This window comes from Heteronotia binoei, chromosome 21 (assembly GCF_032191835.1).
Source record: "Heteronotia binoei isolate CCM8104 ecotype False Entrance Well chromosome 21, APGP_CSIRO_Hbin_v1, whole genome shotgun sequence".
In the NCBI taxonomy this organism is placed as follows: domain Eukaryota; kingdom Metazoa; phylum Chordata; class Lepidosauria; order Squamata; family Gekkonidae; genus Heteronotia; species Heteronotia binoei.
Genome location: NC_083243.1, coordinates 80,346,082 through 80,374,046, shown reverse-complemented (window position 1 = coordinate 80,374,046; position 27,965 = coordinate 80,346,082). Strand labels below are relative to the sequence as shown.

Sequence of the window (27,965 nt, the reverse complement as noted above, 5' to 3'; positions counted from 1 at the left end):
TAAATTTTTAAATGCCTCCATTGGGTTGAGAAACATCTCTGACCATGCTTGGGTCTCTTGTGATCTCTCTCCACAAGACTCAGATGACAAGGGGCCCCGTTGGTCATTAAATAAACTACTGCTAACTAATTCAACAGTTTCTGAAGAAATTGAAAAACAAATTAAGGACTACTTCTCATTCAATGCAACGTGTGGAGTTTCCCAGGAGTATGTCTGGGGTGCTTTTAAAGCAGTTTTAAGGGGTAAACTGATTTCTATTGCATCCAAATGTAAAAAAGAAAGACAACAAACAATTCTGGACTTACAATCTAGTATTTCTTTATTAGAGAAAAAACACATAAAATATGGAGGCAAGAAGATGCTCAGAAAACTAGATCTGGAAAGGAAAAAATTAGAACTAATTGAAACATCTACAATTCAAAAAGAACTACTATATTTAAAACAAAAATATATTACCAGAACTTCCAGGTCACTTAAACTCTTGAAAAACAAAATTTCACAACAGAAAACAAATTCATTGATTCACACTATTAAAACATCTGCTGGTCGGATTGTTTCCAAATCAAAAGACATCACCGAAACTTTCCTTCAGTTTTATAAAAAATTGTATACTACATCTAACCCCAATCCTAAAGAGATTGTGGAATATTTAAATTCTATTAAGTTTAATAAGTTATTGTCAAAGGACCATTCCTCTTTTTTAGACAAACCAATTAACTTAACAGAGCTGAGAGTGGCACTGGCAAAAATTAAAAACAACAAGGCAGTGGGAAGAGACGGCTTCCCGATAGAATTCTACAAGCATTTTAAAGGCCAAATTGAAGAACATCTTCTTAACACTTGTAATAATGTAATGACGTGAGGTAAATTACCTAACTCATGGAAAGAGGCGAGAGTTATTGTATTACACAAAGAAGGGAAAGATAAATTGAGTCCCTCCTCCTACCGCCCAATATCAATATTAAATCATGATTTGAAAATTTTCTCAACAATTTTGGTGGAAAGGTTGAATAAAATAATAGCAAACTACATTAGCAATGATCAATCTGGTTTTATACCAGGGCGATCTATAACTGATAATATACGCAGAACTCTCAACGTAATACACTACTGTAGGATATCCAAAATTCCCTCGCTGATTCTCTCCCTGGATGCCGAAAAAGCGTTCGACAAATTAGAAATCCCCTTTTTGAAATCTGTTTTAAGTTTTATGCAATTTGGTCCTAATTTTGTTCGCTCAATTAATGCTATTTATGACTCACCAAATGTACAGATTGATGTTAATCATTTTCGTTCGGATACTTTAATTCTAAGCAGAGGCACCCGTCAAGGTTGCCCACTGTCACCAATTTTATTTGCACTGTCTCTTGAACCACTAGCTCACGCCGTCAGGGAAAACCCAGAAATAGAGGGCATTTTGCTGAAAGGTAAGACACACAAGGTCAGCTTGTTTGCTGATGATACGTTATTCTACCTCAGTAACCCTATGGTTTCTCTACAACATCTGAAGAAGGTAATTGATTTATTCAGCGCACACTCCGGCTTTACAGTTAATTTCCTGAAATCAGAAATCTATCCTATGGTGGTGACTTCTTTAAAACTAGATATTCTGAGGAATTTCAACTACAAATGGGTAGAAAAATCTTGGAGATATTTGGGGATTAATTTTCCAGTGAACCTTAAGGATTTCAGGCAAATTACTCCCCAACTATTCTTTCAATTAAAAAATCAATAGAGGAATGGTCAAAATGTAACTTTTCAATTTTAGAAAAAGTGGACCTTTTGAAGTCCTTTTTATTTCCTAAACTACTTTTTTATTTCAAAATTTGCCTATTTCAATAGGCAAATTGGAGTTTAAGAAATGGCAAAAAATTTTTTTAGACTTTTTATGGAACTCCAAACAACATAGAGTTTCAATATCTCTAATCTCTAGGCCGACAGAACTTGGTGGTCTGGGAGTTCCGCTCCTGGAAAAATATTATTTAGCATCCCAACTGAGACATATCCTTATATATGCGCTACCTGAGTGTGACACCTCTTGGCTTAGTATTGAGAAGGCAGCTTTGGGAAATATCCTCTTACATGAGGGCATTTGGCTTGAAAGGTTTGACAGACCAAGACTAATATTGGACAACCCATTTTTGGAGCACACATTGAAAATTTGGGATCAATATAGAGAAACTCTAACTCCAGCAACATCACCGTTCATGTCCTTTCTTGGACAGCCCTGGTTTCCACCTGGCGAAGCAATGTGAATAAGTGAATAAGTGATAAAAACATTTTTAGGCTGATTGACATTACAACTAATGGCAAAATAAGTAAAAAAATACAATTGGAGACAAAATTTAAAATGACAATACCATGGATGCAATATTATCAATTATTTAATGCTCTGCACAAAGTAATCCCGTTTACCTATGCAAATAGAACACCAAATTCTTTTGAGTCTCGATTAAAGGCTGGTTCCTCCTCGGTTAGAGGGCCAATCTCTTGCATTTACCGAGTGCTGAACGGAAGGGAGTGGGGCCGGATTGCCTCACAGCAGAATCAGTGGCATAAGGACTGCCGGAAAAAATTTTCAGAAGAGCAATGGAAAACCCTTTGGAAAAGCTCTCTATTTAAATCTAGATCTACGTACATTAAAATACAAAATTTTAAATTGTGGTCCCGGTGGTACATGACGCCAGTGAGGCTGTTTCATGGCAATCTGATCTCAACTCCAGGGTGTTGGAAAAAGTGTGGGGGAATGGGCGCGTTGATGCACTGTTGGTGGGAGTGTCCACAAGTGCAGGCTCATTGGAAATCAGTGATAAAAATTGCAGGGGAAATAATTGATTTTGACATTCCTTTCTTGCCAGAGTCTGTCCTCCTAAATATCTGGCATACCAAACCAAGCTCTAAAACAAAAATGGATCTTCTTTCAATTTTATTATTAGCAGCCAATCAATATAGCTCAATGTTGGAAATCAGATAAATGTCCAACTATTCGCCAATGGTACAATAAAATATGGGACTTGATGATCCAAGATAAATTGTCTACAAGCATATTAAGATACGAAAATCCAAGACCAGCTGATAATTTTGTTGAGAAATGGTTTTTCTTTCTCTCTTATATTAATGAGAAATCCTTATTAAGCCTACCTACTCCAAAAAAAATCTGGATTTCATCATATATTAACTATCTATGTTTATGATTTAGTTTGAATCTTTACCTGTTATGTAAACTGTCCATGTAACAAATTACAGGTGTGTAAGTGATCGTAAAGAATTCCTTTATGTATTATTTATATTATTTAATTTATATTTTGATGTATAATGATAATGCCTTGCTTACTTGTATACCAAAGATTTTGACTAAGCTGTATGGAGTTATTTAAAATAATAAAAATTATTAGTTATAAAAAAAATGGATTACATTATTTAGAAATCTCCTATTTCACTGACATCAAATTTTATGCCGGAATGACCTAGATTTTAAATAAGTATCCTCTATAAGCTTCCAGTCTGCATTGTAAGTATTTTTAAGGTGGCTGCTGTTGTGTTTTTTTTTAAGTCAGATTTTTCTGTTTTGGGTAAATGTGACCCCTATGTGCAGATTTAGGTATCTGCAGATGGGGGCCCACACTTGGGAAATAGATATGTAGTTTGGGCAAACTCATAAGGCCAGTACTGGATGGTAAGATAAATTTTAAAAAGAAATGGAGTCACTTGGATGTATCTCACACCAGTACACATTAGAAAGGAAAGAAGGGTAGAACAAAGCAAAATAAAAAATGACTTTCTGCAGGTGGGAAAGCTGGTGGGGGGGGGCGGACACCAGTCTAAGACCACCACTTTGTGCAGAACCCCTGCACTGTTGGCGGTTGTGATTCCCCTAAACAGACACCAGAGGATTTGCATTTGGAAATGGACAGCATTTTTGTGTTCTTCTTTGGCAATGTCTTCCTTGGATCATTCTTGTTTTTGGCTATATCAGCTCTGGAGGTCTGCCTTCCCTTTCCACTGATCTGGCCCTCTTCTTCTCTCCTCTCCCCTATCATTTATTCCCAGATCTTCTCACTCCATATGCTCTCTCCAATACACCCCTTCAATGCTTTCATCATCTCCTGCTCCCACTCTTGATTCAGCAGTTCAATTCGTGCTGCCACTTACTCTCGAAACTCACTCATTGTCCAGAAAATGTTATCTCTGGCCTTCAGATCCTTCTCTGTCATTTGCTTTGCCCTTATTCTTCTGAACAGTCATCCTTCACACTTTGTTTACTTGCACTCTCACATGGCCTGCTTCAAAGGGCTGTAAATTCATCTGCAAACTGGGGCTAAGTGGGAAGCTTTAAGAGACAGCTTCTCTTTATCTTAAACTCGCAGCAGCAGGATGAAAATCCCCCTTTACACCCTGTAGCAAGCTCTGAATTGCCTTTTGTCACCAGTCTACATCACACTAAGACTAGTTGTTTGCAATAGCTTCTTAATGCCTCAGCATAATCATAGTGCAATGTACTGAAAAGAATATAAGAACCACCTTACTAAATCACATCTAATGTCCATCAAGTCCAGCCTTCTGTTTCAATGGAGTCCAGCCAGATGCCCTCCAAGGAAGATCCCAAGAATGTCAGGAAGAGGACAGTCACATCCTTTTTAGAGGAGGTGCATGGGATCTATGCTTTTGGAAACTCACTAAACCTTGCAAGCTCCTGGGTCAAGTGAGTTTGGGGAAGAAGTGGCAGTGGCTTCTGGATCCCTCTTTAGCAGTGCAATTCTAAGCAGTCACACCATTTCATGCCCTCTAACTTGAATGAACTTAGTGTGTAACACTGCATTGCTACTTATCTCCAAAGAGATGACTCACCACTGTCAACCTACGTTGCCTGGAGAGATCACAGCATCAGTCTGGGACAGTGATTGCAGGGCGCTTTCACAAGCCACACCCCACCCCAGCATCACATAGATGATTCTGCTGCCATCACACACCCATCTGGCCTGGAAGGTCTTCACTGAATGGTGTTAGATCAAACACTTAGTCCCCATATGAGTTGCTTCTCCTTACCATAAGTGATCCTTGGTCCCAAACTATATTTGCTATTTTATATAATAAATTCTGCTTCTCATACAAAAAAGCACTCTATGGAGTGAAAAGTGTAATCTCATCCCATAAGGAGTGGAATAGCTTCCTTCTGTGTTCAGAGAGTTCACAGGATGTTGCACATATAACGGCAGATGAGAATCTCAGAATGCTGAAGTTTGTATTCTGTTCCAGATTCTTGACTTGTGCCCTAGTTGGTTACTTCCAAACACAGTTTGGCATCTAAATCGAGACAGGTTCATTTTGGGGCATCCACATGAGTAGTCCCTTTCTACCTGTCTTCTGCTTTGCTGCAACCTTTCCCAAACCTGGTTTAAAACAATCTTTCTGAAAAGATCACAATCAAGGCAACTTTACCTTCTGTGAGGACAGGTAGATGAGCACACTGGTGCCATACAGTCTTTCTCAGCTCACAAAGCCACCATTCTTGCCCCCTGATATAACCTAAAAAGTCTTATGTCATGATATCAAGGGGCAGGAATGGTGGCTTTGTGGAATGAGATTTTGTGAGGTTTGTGTGATGAGATTTTTTTTTAAATCAGGAATTGCCACATTATTATAGCATTATAATGACCTACCATAATGACCTGGGAGCCAGTTTGGTGTAGTGGTTAAGTGAGAGGACTCTTAACTGGGAGAACTGGGTTTGATTCCCCACTCTTCCACATGCAACTGCTAGAGTGACCTTGGGTCAGTCATACCTCTGTCAGAGCTGTTATCTTAACAGCAGTTTCTGTTAGAGCTCTCTCAGCCCCACCTACCTCACAGGGTGTATATTGTGAGGAGGGAAGGGAAAGGAGATTCTTCTAAGCCGTTCTGAGATTCCAAGAGAAGGGCGGGGTATAAATCCAATCTCCTCCTCTTCTTCTATTACCACAATCTAATAGCTCTGTTGTGGAAAGGAGGTGAGCCACAGTGAGGAGAGAAAATAGCTGTGGGGATGCTTCATTTCTGCTGCAAATGCCACTGCACACATGGCAACAACAAGAACTACACAGAAAATCATTACCATGTGAAAACTGCTATACTCATGTCTGCATGGAATATATATGCCTTTGTTTGTGACAAGAAATTGTTCTTTAAAATACAGCAGTTGGCAATCCTGATTTAAAACAATGCATTCCTATAGAAGGCTAAAAAAAACAAAACAAACCAAGCAAACTCAAGTGCAGATTCCCCCCAAAAGAAATTCCTCCAGGCTTGTAGTTGCTTTAGTTTCTAAAGCTAAGGAAGAAGAAAACACAATATGAGAAGTAGTGACTGTGGAGGGAGCAAAAATGATTAAGTTCCAAATTACATGGTTTAAATGAGGGGTTTAATTCTGCAAAGCCCAGGGACCCATACAAGAATGTTTTCAGCATTTAGAGATGCCAGTTCATTGGAGCAAAGCAACACACACACACACAAGGATTTTGGGGGTGTAAAGAGACCAGTCTCTGGAAAAGATTTCACTATCTACCTACTGCCGATTACGTCATAGCGCATCATCCACAAACAGCACTGCTACTCTGACTCTCCCCTTTTCAAGGAAAATCTGTTATCTTGCGTCACAGTCACTCCTGAGTCAGTTGAGTTCTGTTTTTTAATTGCCAATTTTGCTGCAAGGAAACAGGCCTGAATACCAAATACTGAGCACTGTATGTTATTTCATCTACTGAGTGCAAGGGGCAGAGCATGTGTGCATCTGAGAGAATAGTCTGTTCAGTTTTGCTCTTCCTATTTTTTTCCCATTCTAGCGAAATACTGTCTCTCCCACCCTAAAAGTCTTTCTCTTGGAGGGCAGGGAAATCTCTCTCACCTTTAATTTGCACAGTGGCTGTCCGAGATGAAGACAGTCCCTTTATGTTGTGGGCTTCACAGGAGAAAACTGTGCTTTGATTAATACCTGGAAATCAGCCAAGAAAAAGGGAAGAATAAGAAAGCAACTCTTTAAAAACAGCTGTACAATCCCCCAGCTTCAACCTCATGCAGTTCAAACTGTATATATAAATTGGGAGCTGAACTGGAAGCAGATCAAAAATTTGGATGTAATTAACAAGTCAATTGGTTTTTCTTTTGATAAAACAGAAAGAATGTGGCGTCACAAACTAGTTCACATGATGTGGGGGAGGGCACTCTGGGAAACAGGCGGCCAAAGTGCTAGGCTCTTTGCTCTCCATTGTGATCTCACTGCTGTTCCTGGCTAGCCTCTCTCCTACCATTTGTGCACTCAGGGCATGGCTTGTGGCATTCCACTAGCATGTTGTGCGACATATGAGAAAATATCTCAGCCAGCCAGGACTTCTCATGGCTCTTGAATTATCTCCTCACCCTCCAATAAAAAAAAATCAATGAACATCAGTACAGACACTAACTAATAAAGTTAGAAAATGTTGGTCTTAAAGGTGCCACTGGACTCTAACTTTTCTCCAACTAATAAAGTGTAACAGGATTGTGTGAATTATGGTTCAAAAATCCAATACTTTTGTTTCAGAACTTAATATCCCTCACAAGCATTTGCACAAATGTAGAAAATGTAGACTTTTTAAAGAGGAAACTCACAGCATTCTTGTAAGGGGTAGGAAGGAGGTCACAAGTGGTGCTTTGAAAAAGTACTTGGTTCCTACTTGAGAACTGAGACTTTTATTAGAAAAGGCATGTATGTCATAATGGGCCACTGTTGGAATAAATGTCTGGGTGCACCTGGTACCTTTCCAGTTATGTTGAAAGAATAAAAAATGAACAGGAATCTCTCAAATATTACAAACTTCCCCCTCTCACCCCACATCCTTAACTGTTTGATGTCATTGTTGAATCCAGCAGTTATTTTTGGAGAGGAGAGACTCTTGCCTTCATTTTCTTCCAGAGGTATATTTTCAGCTAAAATAAACTGGAGCCTTGTGGCATCTTAAAGGTTAACAAGATTTTATTCCAGTATAAATTTTGTAGATTTGAACCTCCTTTGTTTGATGAAGTGGGTTCTCCTCTGGGAAAGCTTATGCTGGAATAAAATCTTGTTAACCTTTAAAGTGCCACAAGGCTTCAGTTTATTTCAGCTGCAACAAATGAATATGGCTATCCCTCATATGCTCCTGTAAGCGGTCCCATGGCGCAGAGTGGTAAAGCAGCAGTACTGCAGTACTGTGTTCTGAACTCTCTGCTCATGACCTGAATTCAATCCCAGCGGAAGCTGGTTCAGTAGCCGGCCCAAGGTTGACTCAGCCTTCCATCCTTCCAAGGTCAGTCAAATGAGTATCCAGCTTGCTGGGGCAAAAGTGTAAAAGAATGGGGAAGGCAATGGCAAACCATCCCGTAAAAAGTCTGCCGTGAAAACGTTGTGAAAACAATGTCACCTCAGAGTCGGAAACAACTGGTGCTTGCACAGGGGACCTTTCCTTTCCATATGCTCCTTCCTCAATGCGCAACCCCCTTTTTTCCCAGGTGGACAATGGAAAATTTAATGTGTATATAAGTGTTGTTGTTGTTTTTAACTCCAGTAAGAGCTTTTAAAATGGATGGTTTTGGCACAAAGTGGAATACACAATCCCCCTTTTAGTTTGTTGCAATTCAAATAATTATCATATTAAGACGACAGTACAGATCCAGACTGGATGATAAAATGGACTTCATTTGTCCTAAGGCTTGTTGGTGGCAAGCTTGAAACCACTTTCCTCCATACTGTGCATCAGGGCTTTATTTGTGGAAAGAGCCAGCAGGAACTTATTTGCATATTAGGCCACACCCCTGGTGCCAAGCCAGCTGGAACTGTGTTCCTGCTAAAAAAAAGCCTTGCTGTGCATATGCAAGATCTGTTTTTCTCTTGCTAGCTACTGAGTTGTACCTCAGATCTGACATCCAGCACCAGCTTCTGCAACCAAGCTAGGATTGCCAAGTCCAATTCAAGAAATATCTGGGGACTTTGGGGGTGGACCCAGGAGACTTTGGGGGTGCAGCCAGGAGACATTAAGGTTGGAGCTAAGATCAAGGCTGTGACAAGCATAATTGAACTCCAAAGGGAGTTTTGGCCATCACATTTAAAGGGACGGCACACCTTTTCAATTCCTTCCTTCCATAGGAAATAATGAAGGATAGGGGCACCTTATTTTGGGGCTCATAAAATTGGACCCCCTGGTCAAATCTTTCTGAAACTTGGGGGATATTTTGGGGAGAGGCACTAGATGCTATACTGAAAATTTGGTGCCTCTACTCCTAAAAACAGCCCCCCCCCCCGAGCCCCAGATACCTGCGGATCAATTCTCCATGATTTTCTATGGGAATAAATATCCACAGGGAATAATAGAGTTCCCAGCAGACATTTCCCTCCCCTCCCCCCGCTTTCTGAAGTGGGGGAGGGCCCTGAAGTGGGGGGAGGGCTGCCAAACCGGGGAATCCCCTGCCCCCACCTGGGGATTGGCAACCCTAAACCAAGCCCAAAAGAGACTTTAATCACATTCAGCCTAAGGCCTGGAAAGCTCTAGAAACAAAGTGCCACAAACAAGCCGCAGAATATCCTCTCATGCTATGAGATTTCCAGTCAGGTCTGAGCTCCTGGGCCCCATTCTTTTTACATAAAGCACTAGTATGCAAGATTCTCAAAAAGCAGCTGAACTGGCAATTTGCCCTACTGCCTATATAGCTATTTACAATCAGACAAAATGGGATCAAAGGCTACCCACCCAGAAAGGGAAAGTTTATACTCAATTTGCCACTCAGCTAAAGATAAGGAATGAAAATACTAGTTTCAGCCTCATTGGGGATTTGCCTCACCTCAGGATCACAGTCTCCCCACAGTATTATTACCCTTTTGGACACTGACTGACTGCATACAGAGGGAATGTAGGCACAAACATGCTGGCCCTGCCTCCATCTCAACAAGATTGCTGGGGTTGTCTACACAGCATGAATGCGCACAGGAAGTCAGATCCATGTGGGTAGCCATGTTGGTCTGAGGGAATAGAATAAAGTTAGAGTCCAGTGTTCATACTCAAGCTCCTTCCTCATGACTGAGAATGCTGCTTTCCAAAAGCTGCTGATCATGGGGAGGGAGCATTTGCGCAGACTCTCTGAATGTAGGCAGGCACCATGCTCACAAGAAATCACAGGGGAGGGGGGCAGGACCAGCACACTCCTGTCCACAGTTTTGCATTCGGTTAATTTGCAGAGCGGTCATGTGTACAAGGCTATCTACTTCTTTCTAACAGGAAGCACAAAACCATTGCTAATGGATAAATTCGATCCTTAAGCTTGACTTGTACGAATTTGATGGCTAATGATGTTCTTAATAGTTACAGGAACATATATTACTCACTAACAGGGCTTTTTTGGTAGAAAAGGTCCAACACGAACTCATTCACATGTTAGGCCATACCCCCTGACATCACCAATGCTTCACACAGGGCCTTAAAAAAAAAAGCCCAGCAGGGACTCATTTGCATATTAGGCCACACCCCCTAACACCAAGTCAGCCAGAACTGCATTCCTGTGCATTCCTTCTCAAAAGAATCCCTGCTCACTAATAAATTATTACTCATGGAGATCAGAGTTTGAATCCTGAGTCTGCCATGGAAGCATGCTGGGTGACAAAAACACTGTGCCTAACTTCCCTCCACAAGTTTTTGTGAGGATAAAAGTCACTCTGGGTCTCCATGTGAAAGACACACACACACACACACACACACACCTGTTCATGAAGGGCCCAGATTCCACTGGATATGGAAAGGCGGAATGGTTGCTTGCTTTGTTAATCTGGGCCTCAGCCTGTTTCCTGCTGCTTGATTACAAAATAAACCAGGGTCTGCCAAAGCAGTCATAAGCAGAATATCATCCTGCTTAGTCCACGGTAGCCAGTGAGTTTAGACAGGTCAGTGTAAGTATGCTTAAACAGGCACTAGTAAATCTCAGCCCTGACCTAGATAGCTTGAGCTAGCCTAATTATGTCAGCTCTTGGAAGCTAAGCAGGTTCAGCCCTGGTCAGTATTTGGATGAGAGACCACCAAGGATGTCCAGGGTCACTATATAGAGGCAGGCAATGGCAAACCACCTCTGAACAGTTCTTGCCTACAAGAAACAAGCTTGCCATAACTGAGCTGCAACTGGGCACTTCACACACTCATGCACACACAAACGAAATATCAACTGAAACTGCAGCTGAGCACTATGGTGGACTCACAAAGCTTGTCTGCAGTCAACTTGCATTGTCTTCATTGAAAATGAAGATGAAGAAGAGGATCAAAGATAGAAGATGACATGAAGGTGAGATACATTTTGAAACCTTCTTACGCTATGAAACCAGAAGTTGATATATTCGAGCTGACAACTTGCCAAGTAATATTAGTATGACTATTGTTCTCTTCAACTGTGGTTACACCCAAAATGTTCTCAGTACTTTTGAGGTTCATAAAAGAAAACCCACAGCTTCTACTTGAAAGAAGATGCAATCTATATATGTAACAGAAATCAGGTAAGATACTAAAATAGCGACTCTCCCTACAATTTGTTTCAGTATTTTAAATTATTATTGTTTTCTTTAAGCATTTGGGTTTTCTACTTTGCTGATACCAGTTGCTTTTCCTCTCCTCCTAGAGTCTTTGTTGTTGCATGCCTCGGGTACAGTGACCTAATGACAGCACAGGCAGGCTGACTTTCTGATCCCTCCTTTCCCTACAGAGACAAGAAGCTACACACAAAGCCCCAGAAAGACCAGTGAGTTAAGCCATGAAGAAAACATTGATTTCAAATCCAGGAGATTGATTATTTAATCCTCCTCCAGCTCTGAGCAACATAAGCACAAAATTAATCACAGAATGCCTTGGGCTTTACAAATGTATTTGGAATGGCTTTATCATACATGAGTCTGCCTGACTGAAACCTCCCAAGTTACTTAATCTTACTTCTGGATTTGCAACACAAACCAACTGCAACTGTTCCAGTGCAAACCTGCTATTCCCTCCTGAATACGAGTCTTCATAAGAACATAAAAGAAGCCATGCTGGATCAGGCCAATGGCCCATCCAGTTCAACACTATGTGTCACACAGTGGCCAAAAAAACTCAGGTGCCATCAGGAGGTCCATCAGTGGGGCTGAGGTGAAGACTAGAAATATACTGCCTACAAGCTGATGGGTTGTGAACTGGCAGAAACTGACCAAGAGAGAGATCTTGGGGTCATGGTAGATAACTCACTGAAAATGTTAAGACAGTGTGCGATTGCAATAAAAAAGGCCAACATCATGCTGGGAATTATTAGGAAGGGAATTGAAAACAAATCAGCCAGTATCATAATGCCCCTGTATAAATCGATGGTGTGGTCTCATTTGGAGTACTGTGTGCAGTTCTGGTTGCCGCACCTCAAAAAGGATATTATAGCATTGGAGAAAGTCCAGAAAAGGGCAACTAGAATGATTAAAGAGCTGGAACTCTTTCCCTATGAAGAAAGGTTGAAACGCTTGGGGCTCTTTAGCTTGGAGAAACATCGACTGCGGGGTGACATGATAGAGGTTTACAAGATTATGCATGGGGTGGAGAAAGTAGAGAAAGAAGTCCTTTTCTCCCTTTCTCACAATATGAGAACTCGTGGGCATTCAATGAAATTGCTGAGCAGTCAGGTAAAAACGGATAAAAGGAAGTACTTCACCCAAAGAGTGATTAACATGTGGAATTCACTGCCACAGGAGGTGGTGGCAGCTACAAGCATAGCCAGCTTCAAGAGGGGATTGGATAAAAATATGGAGCAGAGGTCCATCAGCGGCTATTAGCCACAGTGTGTGTTTGTGTGTGTGTGTATATATATATATTGGCCACTGTGTGATACAGTGTTGGACTGGATGGGCCATTGGCCTGATCCAACATGGCTTCTCTTATGTCCTTCTGCACTGGAGCTGTTTTCAGAAAGGGGTAGATGGTCATTACTCCCATCCTATGATATCCTTGTTAGAGGTGACAGTACATCCCAGTAACAGGGCTGGGTGGATAGGTTTTACTTCATTGTAAAGTCATCCCCAGGAGCAACATTTTTCTTTTCCTCACAGGAATGTGTGGCAGCTGTTTACTGCTATTAGAGAAACTTAAAGGGTGTATAGAAAGACAATACTAGATGTAGGCTAAATCTTCTCCTTCCTGCTACTGATTCCAGCCATTAGAATCAAGTGTGTTTCTATCATTTTTTATTTTATTTTATTTACTTTAAATTTGTATGCTGCCCACTCCACATATGGACTCTGGGCGGCTCACAGTCATAATACAACAATAATAACTATAAAATCAACACATATAAACCATTTATAATTTAAAATTTTAAAATGGTGTTATAAAATTTCTTACAAAGGTGGTCCAGCTTCATTTTAGTTTTTAATTCTCTGTATAACTGTTAGGTGTCATATAAATAGATGGTAGTATTCGGCAGCAAAGTAGTGGCAGTTCCTCATGCATTAGTTACTGTAGGCCTGCCGGAAAAGGTCGGTTTTACAGGTCCTGCAGAATTGGGAGAGATTCCGCAGGGCTCTCGTGGCCTCTGGGAATGAGCTCCATAACATCCTGAACACAGTGATCTCTGGGGTATATATGGGGAAAGGCGGACCCTTAGATAGACAGGTCCTTGGCCATATAGGGCTTTAAAGGTCAATACCAACACTTTGAAGAGGATTCCGTACACAATAGGCAGCCAGTGCAGCTCTCTCAGCACCGTTTGAATGTGCTCCCATCGAGGAAGCCCCATTAACAACTGTGCTGCAGCGTTCTGCACTAGCTGCGGTTTCCGAGTCAGAGTCAAAGGTAGCCCAGGTAGAGGGCATTACAGTAGTCTACAGTAGCATGGATCACCATTGCTAAGTCGCAGTGCTCCAGGAAACGGGCCAGCTGCCGTACCCACTGCAGATGAAAAAAGGCAGACTTGGCAGTGGCTGCCACCTGGACCTCCATAGTTAGAGAGGGCTCCAGAAGCACTCCCAGACTCCTGACCTTAGGAGCCAGTATCAACGGCACCCCGTCAAAGGCCGGCAAGGGAATCTCCTTTCCTAGACCACCACGGCTCAGATAGAGAACCTCCATCTTCATCAGATTTTACTTCAGTCGACTCAGCCTGAGCCAAGATGTCACAGCTTGTAATGCCAGGTCTAAATTATCTGAGGGGGAACCGAACTGGCCACCCATCAACAGTTAGAGCTGGGTGTCATCCGCATATTGATGACATCCCAGCCCGACAATCTGGGCAAGGGGGCGCATATAGATGTTAAATAACATCAGGGATAGAACCACCCTTTGCGGCACGCCACATATAAGTGGGTGTCTCTGGGATGATTCCTTCCCTATCACCACCTTTTGTCCGCGACCCTGGAGGAAAGAGTTCAGCCATTGTAAGGCGGACCCCCAAATCCCCACGTTGGTGAGGCGGCTAGTCAGTAGCTGATGGTCAACCGTATCGAATGCAGCTGACAAGATCTAATAACAGCAGCACCACTGAGCCGCCTCGATCCAAATGCCACAGAAGGTCATCTATGAGGGCAAGCAGAACCGTCTCCATCCCATAACCCGGATGGAAGCCGGACTGAAACGTATCCAGCACTGAAGTGTCATCCAGGAACCCCTATAGCTGAGTCACTACAGCCTGCTCTATGACCTTACCCAAAATGGGTAGGTTTGACACTGGCCAATAGTTTGTCAATTTGGCCGGGTTGGCAGATGGTTTTTTTAAGAGGGGGGCGGACCACAGCCTCTTTAAAGGGCATGGGAAAGATCCCTTCACAGAAGGATCTGTTGATAATCACCTGTAATGGTTCACGTAGCATTGCTTGGATGGCTTTCACCAGCCAAAAAGGGCACGGATCCAACCCACATGTGATAGGACGTATAGTAACAAGAGTCCTGTCGATTTCCTCCAGGCTGAGTGGAGTGAAGGAATCCAAAAAAGGACCAGAAGATGTGCTTGGGGCCTCGAGTTCACTCACTTTATCAAATGCAGCAGGGAGATTGTGGCAGAGCGACAAGACCTTATCTGCGAAAAAACTCACAAACACTTCACAGCCTATTTCCAATTCCCTAGCATTTGGTTAACCTTGTGACAAGGTTGTAAATGACCGAATTATATTAAACAATTATGTCAGGCATGAAGTCACAGACACAATCCAGGTCACAAAGTAAGCCTTCTTTATGGCCCAGACTGCCATCTCATAGGTCCGCATAAATGACATAAGGAGTGGCCAATGGTAGCTCTCCAGATGTTTTTTGCCTACAACTCCCATCAGCCCCAGCCATTGGCTATGCTGACTGGGGCTGATGGGAGTTGTAGGCAAAAAACATCTGGAGAATTACCATTGGCCACCCCTGACCTATAGGATGTTCTCGTCGCCTCGTCATGGGTTCAAGAAGGTAGAAGAATGTTGGGACAATGGGATTAAATGTTGAGAATTGGGTTTGATATACATAGATATTAATTTGATATATTATGGGTCAGTCAGGAGAGGAGTACTCCTCAGGAGAAGTGGAATCCTGCTGTGAATCAGCAGAAGCTGGCAAGCAAGAAGAGGAACTGCAGGCTTGTCAGAGTTCACAGCCACAGCTGATGCAGAGCCACCAGCACCTTCCAGCCATGTTCCAACAGATAAAACCCAGGTGGTCACTAACAGCCCTTCAGTTTCACCCACACCTATTGAGCACTGGATACTTAGAATGGAGCTCCAGGAGAGAAGACAAAGCACACATCTCCTGGCCTGATGCCAGCTGCTTGCTGATGATGAGTAGCTGAAGAGTTACTCTTAAGAGGTTGGCTGCAAGAAAGACCTTCCAGCAGATGCCTATAAAAGCCAGTCAAGGGAGACTTCTGGGGTTGGAAAATGGAGAGCTGAACTGCTTCTCACAAGGGGAACAGACTGGGGTTTCTGTTCGAGGTAGAAAAGGCGATCCCAACACCTACTGCCTACTTTTCTTAGTCAGAGATTAGTCCAAGACATGCTTGAAATATTCTGAGGAGATTTACTTTGGCTGAAAAGGAGTTCCAGAGGAGCTCCTTTGAGGCTTTGAAGAGTCTCCAGCAACGAATTGCATTCCAATGTCTACAGAGAACCCCTAGGGTCATTCAATTGACTTAAACTCACCAGGATCCAATGCTTCTTTGTTCTACTTAACAGCTGAATTAACATCAGAACGGTGTCTACTTGGATAGCTAACGTGGAAGGTACTGATCTTTATCTATCATTCCGGGACTAAAATAAGAGCTTTAAAAGGAAGACTAAAAGATAGCAAGTTAAAGATATTATGTCAATATAAAGAAGAAGAGGAGGGGGTGAAATTGAGACTATTTGATATTAAAGAACAGCGTTAAAAGATGAAAAAAAAATTAATGTTTTGAATACCTGCGGTTTCTGCTGAAAACCCCCATCGTCACAGAGTTGCTGATCTACTGGACGTCACAGGAAGTGCGTCATTAAAGTATCGAGAGATCTTTGGATCACTGAGAACGGGATTTGGTAGCAAGCAAGGCAGGAAATGGCCTTTTAAAGAAGGTAAAATTGCAAGTGAACCAGCCTACTCTAGGACTAAGAAATCATAGAAAAATATCTGCGGCCATTAAGAGAAGGTAAAAAAAAATTAAAATTATTTAAAGCTATTTGGGACTTAGAAAATTAGTGGAGCCGGAATATTTGGATATTATAAGGTGAAAAATAATGGACAATATCAACAAAATTAATTTGGGTAGCCTTTAGAAGAAAAAGGAAAAATTTTAAAAAGAGGTGCAGAAAAACAGCAGGCGCCATCTTGGACAGAATTAAAACTTTAAAAATTAATATCTTGACCTGGGAAGCTCCAGGAACGGCGATTTTGGGCTCATTGAAAAAGGCAAGCATGTCTTTAAAATCGTATACTTGAAATTTAATTTGGAGAGATCAACTTTTGGAGCTTATTTACATGTCAGATCATAAGCCAATACGTACAAGGGCTGGCTTACTTGAAAAGATGCAGGAGCAATTGGATGCTATGAAGGCAAGAATGATGAAAGAGCTAATAACTGCCTGTAAAAAAGAAATAAAGGACATTGAATCCAGTAAAGAAGCTCTAAAAAAAGAAATTGAGGATCTCAGAAATGACACTTTAGTAACATCTAAGAAAGTACAAGAGGTGGAGGAGAAGGTGAAAGAACATGATTCCACCTTTAAAAAAGTACAAGAGAAGGTAGTAATGCATGACTGCAAGCTGATGGTAAATCAGATACGCTTGAGAGGGGTACCTGAAAATGAACAAAATGACCTGAAGGATTATATAACAAAAATCATTGCTGAATTTTTAGGTAAAGACCCAGAAGATTATAAACATCTGTATGACTATGTATACAGAGTCAACTCATTCTATGCTAAGAAGAATAAATTACCAAGAGACGTGGTGATAAGGTTTGTGACACGAGATATGGTTGGAAAGATCATGAGTAAAAACTTTGAAAAAACACTAATGATTGAAGATAGCAGAGTAAGAATAATGAAAGAGCTGCCAAGGAAGGTTATAACTGACAGAAGACTATACAAAAAATTAACAGACAAGCTACGAGGCAAGAAAATAAGGTACAGATGGATACTACCAGAAGGTTTGAGTTTTGAACATCAAGCAAAAAGGATTACAATTACAAGCACACAAGGACTACGAAGGTTTTTTGAAGAGCATAAAGAATTTGGGGATACAGAATAAAGTAAAGAATCATGATGGATTACAAATTAATATCTTGGAATGTAAACGGACTAAATTCACCACAAAAAAGAAAGGCAACATTTTATTGGATTAAAAAACAAAACTGTAATATAATTTGTTTACAAAAAGTATATATAAAATAGAAGGATTATAAATTTTTGTGGAACAAACAATTGGGATTGGAATTTTTTTCGTTGGCTAAACAGAAAAAAAGAGGCGTGCTTTTTTAATATTAAACAAGAATGGAATCCAAAATTGATCTTTAAAGATGATGAAGGGAGATACATAGCAGTGGAAATAATGTTGAATGAAAAAAATTGTTGCTATTGGGAGTGTATGCATCAAATGGAGCAAAAGATTATTTCTTTAAAGACATTACACAGCAGCTTGATCAAGTGGCATATGAACAAATTATGATAATGGGAGATTTTAATGGTACAGTTAAAAATATACTGGACAGATCTGGGGGAAAAAATAATAAGGAAGGAAAATTGCCAAAGTCATTTTTTTAATTAATTAAACAAGAAAGTTTGGAGGATATATGGAGGAAGTTTAACTCTGATGTGCGGGACTATACTTTTTTTTCAGCAAGACACAACACTTTTTCAAGAATTGACATGTTGTGGAGTACAAAAAATTTGAGTCTCATAACAAAAAAAATAGAAATTCTTCCCAAGGTAGGAGCAGATCATAATCCATTAATGTGGTTAACTAAGCCGGTTAAAAAGATGAGGAGGTCTAGGTTAAATGAGGACTTACTACAGAATAAAGAAATAGTGGTATCTCTAGAAAAAGAATCTAAAGACTTCTTTCAAATAAACGATAATGAGGACATTGAATTTCAAATGGTATGGGATGCATATAAAGCAGTGATGAGAGGTATTTTGATTACATTGAATAATAAAGATAAAAGAACAAAAGAAAAACAAATGTTGGACATTCAAAATGAAATAAAGAAAAAGGAAACAGAATTAAAAGAGAGACCTGGGAAGAAGAAAAAAATGAGGGAGATTGCAATATTACAAACACAAATGAGACATTTGTTAAATAAAGAATTGGAATGGAATTTGAAAAGATTGCAACAGAAATCCTTTAGAGGAGCAAATAAACCTGGAAAATATTTGGCTTGGCAAATGAAAAAAAAAGGGAGAACAAAATTATTAATAAAATAATAGTTGGAGGAAAAGAAATTGTGGATCAAGAAGGAATTAAAAGAGAATTTTTTAAATACTACGCCAAATTGTTTAAAGGTTTAAAAATAAATAAAGAAAAGATGGAAGTATATTTTTAAAAAGTTAATGTAAATCCCCTTACAGAAAATACGGTGAAGGTCCAGAATGAACCAATAGAAAAATGTGAGATTGAAGCAGCAATAAATTCAATAAAAATGGGAAAGACACCCGGTCCAGATGGATATACAGTAAAGTTTTTTAAAGTCCTCAAGGAGGAGTTAGTACCCAAAATTCAAAAATTGATGAATATTATAAGAATGGCGGGGAAAATACCAAATACATGGAAGTAAGCAGTAATTTCATTGATTCCAAAAGAAGATAGAGATGCCACAAATGTAAAAAAGTTATAGACCAATTTCATTGTTAAATAATGACTATAAAATATATATACGAATACTAGCAGAGCGACGTAAACAGTATTTGATGAATTTTATTAAAGAGAAACAAGCAGGATTTCTTCCTAGGAGACAAATAAGAGATAATATGAGAACTGTTGTAGATATTGTAGAGTACTACGAAAGACATCCAATAAAAAGCGGTTGCATTATTCGTTGCAGATGCAGAGAAAGCTTTTGATAATGTGAACTGGGACTATATTTGCGGTAATGGAAAAATTGAGATTGGGAGAACATTTTATAAGAATGGTGAAGGCGATATATACTGAACAACGTGCAAGACTTTGTATAAATGCAGATTTGACGGAAAATATGATAATTAGCAAAGGAACAAGACAAGGCTGCCCTCTTTCTCCATTGTTATTCATAATGACTTTAGAAATCTTGCTGATGCAAATTCAAGAAGACAAAGAAATAGAAGGTTTGAAATTGAGAGGTTTTTCTTATAAATATAGAGCATTTGCAGATGATGCAATGTTTATTAATGAAAATCTGATACAAGTAACACCATTGTTGCTTTGTAAAATACAAGAATATGGAGAACTGGCGGGATTTTATATAAATAAAGACAAATCGAAAATCTTATGTAAGAATATGTCAATTGCTAAACAAAAAGAATTACAAGGTCTAACAGAATGTGGTTACTTCTAAAGTAAAATATCTAGGTGTGGAAATTACAATGAAAAAAATATTGATTTATATAAAAACAACTATGAAAAGCTTTGGTGTAAAATTGATGAAGATATGTTAAAGTGGAACAAGCTCAATCTATCATTGTTAGGCAGAATAGCTGCAATCAAAATGAACATTCTACCAAGAATTATGTATTTGTTTCAAACAATTCCAATAGTGAAGAACAGTAAACAATTTAATAAATGGCAAAGGAGAATTTCAGAATTTGTATGGGCTGGGAAGAAACCAAGAATCAAAATGAAAATTTTAATAGATGCAAAAGAAAGAGGAGGATTTCAATTACCAGATTGAAAGTTATACTACGAAGCAGTATGTTCGGTATGGATAAAAGAATGGGTGACATCATTAAATAAAAAACTTATTTTATCCACGTATTTAACAAATTTCTTCTTATATAGTGATGAGAGAAAAAACCATCCATCTTATTTTTTCCATAATACATATATGCGTGCCAACCAAATATATTTCCATGTCCTTCCAATACTAAAAGTTTTTTATTTAATGATGTCACCCATTCTTTTATCCATAGCAAACATACTGCTTCCTGGTATAACTTTAAATCTGGTAATTGAAATCCTCCTCTTTCTTTTGCATCTATTAAAATTTTCATTTTGATTCTTGGTTTCTTCCCAGCCCATTAAATTTTAAATAAATTCCATTTATCATGGCAAAAGCCAGCAATATTGTCAGTTCACAGTAATAGCTCATGAATTAGTAATAACATAAATTAGCTTTTAAGATCTGACAAGATTGGGCTTGCCTGAGCTATCCAGGTCAGGGCAGCTCCATTGACCTTTGGACTGGCTTTGGATTTGGATCTTGGACCTACTTGCTTTTGTGTACAGTTCTAGACTGAATGACTCTGCCGTACCTGACTTCTGGAACCCTGTCATTTGCATTTACACTGACTGTACCTGTGCCCACCTAAAAGATTAATGAGGGCACAGTTTTCAGCATACCAGACTGGTATTTTTATGTATGTTTATATTACTCTAATTCAACATCCATTGCCTTCTCATGGAAAAATTCTACAAACAGTGCCTGAGCAGTGATAACTCAAGTCTTCCTTAATGTTATGTTTCTCTATTTGCAAAACCCCCTGTTTCATAAAAAGCTTGAGTTTTGTCTTGAGAATTCAAAGCTCTAGCCCACATATCCCCAATGTGGGTGCCATGGTGCCTGCTGACATGTTTCCTGGAGCCCACCAAGTGTTTTTAGAAAGTGTGTATGGCTAAGTGGACTTTTGCCCAAGAGGGCTTCTGATCAGCCAATGGAGATGTGATTGGCTGTGAAGATTTTTAAGAACACTGCTTTGGCAGCAGCTGCACCACAAAAGCAGAATCTTCATAGTGTGACTGAAGGGAAGCTGCAGCAGCCTTTGTTGTGGCTAGTTCCACCTCCTGTGACAGCCATTTTTTTTATAGGCCCCCATACTTTGTCAGAATTCCAAAAGTGCCCACAGGATGAAAAAGGTAGAGGTTCCTTGTTCTAGCATATACCCACATAAATCTCCATTGTCTTCTGCCCTTTTATATTTAAGAGTCATTAGTTTGAGATATCACACTCACTTTGAATTTTTAAGCTATATTTATTCATCTTTCTACTCTCTTTTTCCATATCATTTATCTTCCTCTGTCTCTTTCTTTTGGGGTGCGTTTTGTTTTTTATCTCTTGTTCTTCTTTTTTAAAAGTAGTAAAAAAGAAACAAAAATATAATGCTGCTGCCAGTACGAGTCAACATGTCAAGATATGAGTTATATGGTTTACAAGGCTTACATAGAAGGCTTAAATTTCTACATTGTTTAGATAGAATTCACATGGAGAATGATAAGAGAATTTGGAACCCACTTGGGGTTAAACAGAAAGGGGTACATGACTTCATTCCCACGTACTCTTGCTTTTATAAGCAAGTATCTTTCAGCACAGCAAGATAATGGGAGTGAAATGAAAAGCTAACAATCCCCCTCAGGGACTGTAATTTCAGTCCCAGAACACTTCTGCTCCTCCCAGGAGCTGTCATTCCAGTTTGGGGAATGTCATTCCAGTCCCATGGCACTTCTCCTAGTCCCACAGGCTGTCTTTCCAGCTCCAGAACACTTCTGCTATGACCCATGGGCTGTCAATCCACTCTGGGGGCTCTCATTCCAGTCCCAGAACACTTTTGCTACTCCCAGGGGCTGTCATTCCACACTGGAGGCTGTCACTCCAGCTTCAGAACACTTATGCTACTCCCAGGGGCCATCATTCTACTCTGCAACCTGCCATTCCAGTACCAGTAGACTTCTCTTACTCTCAGGGGCCCCTACTCCATCTTGGGGGCTGTCATTCTACTTGCATCACTCCCAGGGGCTGTCAATCCAGTTTGGGGGCTGTCATTCCAGTCCCAGAACACTCATGCTATTTCTTTGTACCATCATTCCACTCTGGGGCTCTTATTCCAATCCCACAGCAGTTTATGTGGGTCCAGAGACATTAATTGAAAATCCACTGCACATTTTCATTGCAACTATTTTCTGCTGTAAAGAATTCCAGTGGAGTCCATGCAACTGGACAATTGGCATTCTTGGCTGCCATTATGTCTAAGCCTCTTCCACTGTTTCCAATTGGCAATTCTCTCATTCCTTTTCGTACATGCTCCAGCAGAACCAATTAAATGTACTAGTGTCCAGCAGAACCCAGTGTCATTGCAGCAATGCCAGCTCAGCAGAACTGATGTGAAGCACAGAATCACACTCCAAGTGGAGGGGAGGATTGCAAGCTCAGCAGAACCAGTGCAATAAAATAATGCCCACTAAAACTCAGTGTCACTGGGGCAATGCAAGCAAAAGGAGGACTAATGTCAAACCCGAGAATCCCTATAGTTACAATGTGCATAATGCCCAGCAGAACCTGGTGTCATTGGCATTGCAAGCTTCAAAGAACTACTCTCAAAGCACAGTCACAACAAACCCAAGCAAGGGAGAGGGGATTTTGCAAGCTCTGTGCAAGAAAATGGGAAGGTAACACAGGAACTCTGGCAAAGGAAAAAAAACTCTTGAAACTGACATGACTAGTTTGAAACTGACCAGAGTGTTTCCTAGTCTGGAGAATTCTGCCTTCCACCCCTTCCACCACTTTAAAGTGTGGGAAACATTTTGACTAAGCGGAGACAGTCCATCTGGAAATGTATCTATTCACCAACTGGCACAATCCTCCATGAACAGCTTGAAAATTCATGCCAGCTGACCTGCCGTGAACTGGCAGAAGTTCATCATGAACTTTAATTCATGAGCTGGTTCATGCCCATCCCTACTTAAGGGTCATTTGGGAATTTATGTGAATGACAGAATAAGGTTAGATCAACTGGTTCAGTTCCTAGTCTGTGGCAAGAAGATATGACCACAGAGAAACATCTGACTTATAATAAAAAAAGTTTCATGAATGCTAATACAGTCACTCCCCGCTCTTTCCAGTAACAGCTTTGGGGAGATTCACTGTTAAATCATTTTATTTCTAAAAGAAACAGGAATCTCAAGCATTTCCTCTTCCTAATTACACAATAACTATGGATTAAAGTGCAAATTACAGATAATGTGATTCCTAGAATTATAGAATTGGAAGGGACCTCCACAGTCAACTAGTGAATAAATGAGTTGCAAGTGTTTTTTATGTGTTAAGAGCTGTTAAATTTGACTTATGGCAACCTGAAGAATTAAAACCTCCAAAATGTCCTGTCATTAACAAGCTTGCTCACGTCTTCAATGAGAAGGTCATGGTTTCCTTTACTGAGTCAATCAATTTCATGCTGGATCTCTTTCCCCACTGCCTTCAACTTTTCCTAGCATTATTGACTTTTCCAGTGAATCTGTCTTCCCATGATGTGACCAAAGTGAAACAGCCTCGATTTACTCATTCTAGCATATAGGGAGAATTCAGGCTTGATTTCAACTAGAGTCCCCTTCTTTTTGCCTTTTCAATTGTCCATGGTATTGGTAAAACTCTCCTCAAACACCACATTTCAGATTAATCAGTTTTCTTCCTGTCAGCTTTCTTCATTGTCCAAGTTTCATATCCATATCCATACATACTAATAGTAAATACCATAGTATGAATTATCTTGATCTTGGTCCCAGTGATACTTCCTTACACGTTAAGATTATTTTAATTTCTTTCCTAACTGCCATTTCCAGTCTCAATCTCCTTTCTCCATTGCAGTCTCCCTTTTGGTTGATGATGAAACCAAGGAACAGAAGATCTTTGACAATTTCAATTTCTTTAAAGCTGTGTGATTTCTCAGTAGTCATGGGCATGAGCCGAATCATGAACTGGGCCCAGTTTGTTCATACTATCCCACCCTCACAAGCCCCACAAACCTTCCAAGTTTTGCACTGTAATATATCTATGGTTTGTGTTACAGACATGCTGGCACCTGCAGCACGGCTTGGAGAAGGCATTTAAAGAGACTGTGGTCTCTTTAAATGCCTTCTCCAACCACATCATTACAAAAAAACCCATTTAAATGGCTTTTGCAAATGGATGCTGTGGCAGAGTGAACTTGGGAACTTGGGAACTTGGAGGTGAACTCAGGGAGCTGCCATCAGCAGAAAGGAGGGAAGGGAGATCCACAAACCTCATGAACCAAACTGGTTTGCAAATTAGTATGACCTTCTATTTTCTCAGTTTGTGCCCATCCCTAGTAATTATTTTTGTCTTCTTGATGTTCAACTGTAATCTGCTTGGAACTTTCTGCTTTAACCTTCATTAGCAGTAATTTCGCGTCTTCACTACTTTCTGCCAGTAATCTGGTGTCATCTGCATATCTCAAATTGTTAATATTTTTACTCTACCTTAGACTACATGACCTTGGAGGTCCCATCCAACTCTATGATTCTGTGATTCATCTAAATCTGTTACCCTTTTAGTCTTAGTTGGATGCCCCACTCAAAATTTGAACACACTTAAACGAATAACATTATTGCAAGGTGAGTTCAAACTGAGAATTTTAAACAAACAGTGTAAATAAATATTACAAATAGCAGTCTCAGACTTAGAGCAAAAAGAAAAGAAAGTCTTTAGCCACCTTTCCTCACAGTCACTGAGAAGCCATACTCTATCAGGGTCAAAGGCTCACTCCACAAGACAGCCACTCACATGCCAACTGCCTTTCTCCATCTCCAGCCTTTTCTCCTCAGGAGCTTCTTCTTTAGAAATTCCCCACCTCCTAAAGAGGAAAACCCTCAGCTACTTCTCCCTCTTGAAGTTCACCCCATCTTTCTCCTGCCCTGTTACCAGGCAACCACTCACCCAGCCTCTCTGTAGCCAACACCTCCCTCTAGAGGGCAGTATTTCCACAATGAAGATGAAAACATGTAATACACTTTTTAATAATAAATATTTTACAAGGTTTACAAATCCAATTGAGTTTTCCTTGTAATATGTTCTGCTTACAGATTGAACAGACAGGGAGATAAAATATATCCTTGTCTGACACCTTTGCCAATTCTGTTTCTCCATATTCTGTCCTAAAAGTGACCTCTTGTCTGGAATATGTTTGCGCACCAAAACAATCAAATAATTTTTAAAAATGTAATTCTTGGGATTCTAACAAGGTTCTGTCTACTGAATCTGTGGCTGCAGGTTTTTCTCTTTTGCACACCAAAATAGTCTGCTGCCTTTCTGTCTTTTTTGAGGACACAGAAGCATTCAGAACAGATCCAGACATTAGAATTAATACAACAAATTATAACCCCCAAAAAACCAGGAATATGCCTACAAATGTATAACCTTCTAATTCCACAGAGGAAACTGGAAGGTGGTACATACTGTACTTGTTAAATAGGCAAATTTATTTGAGGGTGGGGTTGCAAGCAACTCAGTGATAGGAAGTCTGGTCTGCAGAAGATCCTAGATTAAATCCCTAGTATCTCTGGTTGAAGGATACATTGCAGGTTATGTGAAAAACATTCACTACCTATGACTACTGAGAACTGCTGGTGCTAGTCAAAGTATTGACTTAGATGGTCCAATAATCTGATTTGGTATAACACAACTTCATATATTTATTCTTTGGATTATCCATTTTGTAACACATTCCACATTGGTTCCATTGTAAAGAAAGTAGGACATATTTTTTTAAAAATAAATTATATAATAAAAATTATATAAAGTTATATAAAATCTATGGACATTTCACCAGAGACAACTGCATCTTTGGTGATTGCTATATACCAGATACTTATGTTATCACGTGTTTTTCACATTTGTTACACATCCGAGGAACCATCTCACATAAAACAGGCAAAATGATACAAATGTAATTTTTATTTTCTCCTCATGGGCTGACATTACGTCCGTGGTTTGTGGTTTTATTTATCCTTGGAGAACGCCTTACCTGACACATTGAGGATTGAGGGGGAGATGTCAGGAAGCCCAACTCTGGAATCCCCCATCCACCAGACAATTGTAACTGGCTCAGGTGGACCAACTGCAGCACAGGCCATATGAAAGGGAGTATTAGGTACTACAGACAGATCTTCAGGCTCAATAGTGAAGTAGGGAACACCTAAAAGAACAAAGCATAGATGTAGTGGAGGGAAGATTTTTCTTCTTGATCAAATGAAGGATATCCTCTTAATTCTTTTACAGTACTTGATATTTACAGAACAATAGTTGACAGACATTTCAAAAATAAATGGGTTAGGAACTAGATTTTTTAACACTGATTTGTCAATATTTCTCTTTTATTTCTCTGTTATTTCTCTTTTAACAAAAACTGACCACAGATCAGATCAGATACAGAACATTTAGTTACTACAAGACAATTACATGATCATATGATAACCGAATAGGAAAGGTGGTTTCTACTGATTTTTAATAGACCCTTAAAATACCAACCAGAGGCCACAATCCAATACAGGGGCTAAGGTTACACATTTATAACTGAGTTGCACACTTATAACTTAATGAGCTGGATCCATAGATCTGCTGTTCTACAGGGAAAGGGTGGGATTTTGGGAACCATTCCATCAAGCCCTTCCCCCATTTCTTTCCCCAAACAACTGATGAGTCTAATTCTAGCTTTTTAAATAGGATCATATGTGTGAAGTCTGGCTGCTGAACCTACTTGAAGCAACACACTTGAAGATACAATTCTATTTAGTTTCCAGGGTACCAGAAGGTCTCCACAATTCTACAGCCTGACTAAATAAATTCTACAGCCTAACTAAAACTTTTTTGCCGGCTAAATAGAAATGAGCACCAGATTAATTTCTGGGTTTCTCAGTGAATCTCAAGCCTGAAGAAATGGATGCATGAAACAGGAATTAACAATCCTGTCACAATCTACAATTTTTGGGATTTGAATATATATTTGTTCTACTGTGAACCATACCTGTGTGAGTCATTTCTATGAGACATTTGATTTATTAAAGACTTTGATATACAATATGGACATTACAGCCTAGTAATTTGGATCACATCTACCTTCAGAGGGTTTTGGTTTGCCCAGTTGGGGATTGGCAACCTTAACTTTAACAGCCAATAGGGATATGCACACAGAAGCCTACTTATGTGCCCAGCTGGACAGGGATATGAAACTATTAGTGCTCAAAATATCCTTTGAAGATTTGCATCTTGCCTTGATTTTTATTGTTGTTTTATATAAAGAGTTGTTTTACTGATTTTATAAATAATTTACTATATTGGTTTGGATATGTCCTGATCTGGATGGCCCAGATCTTTGAAGCTAAGCAGAGTCAGCTCTGGATAGTACTTGGATGGGAGACCACCAAGGAAGTTCAGGGTCACTTTGCAGAGGAAGCCAATGGCAATCCACCTCTGAACATCTCTTGCCTTGAAAAGCACATGGAGTCTCCGTTGTCTGCAACGATGGCACTTTCAGCCTTGAAAGCACTGGTATGAGAGATAAATCTGAGAGA

At 39.9% G+C, this 27,965-nt stretch overlaps 1 protein-coding gene across 3 annotated transcripts in view; it reads right to left on the bottom strand.

Annotated features, from left to right (window-relative positions):
* Positions 1-27,965, bottom strand: part of TYRO3 (TYRO3 protein tyrosine kinase) — a 110,167-nt gene that overhangs the window by 40,423 nt on the left and 41,779 nt on the right. For all 3 annotated transcript variants that reach the window (XM_060262006.1, XM_060262007.1, XM_060262008.1), the window contains exons 4-5: positions 26,420-26,590; positions 6,881-6,967 (exon numbers count right to left, since the gene is read on the bottom strand). In XM_060262006.1, the coding sequence (XP_060117989.1) occupies positions 6,881-6,967; positions 26,420-26,590 (258 nt within the window). The remainder of the gene's footprint in view (positions 1-6,880; positions 6,968-26,419; positions 26,591-27,965) is intronic.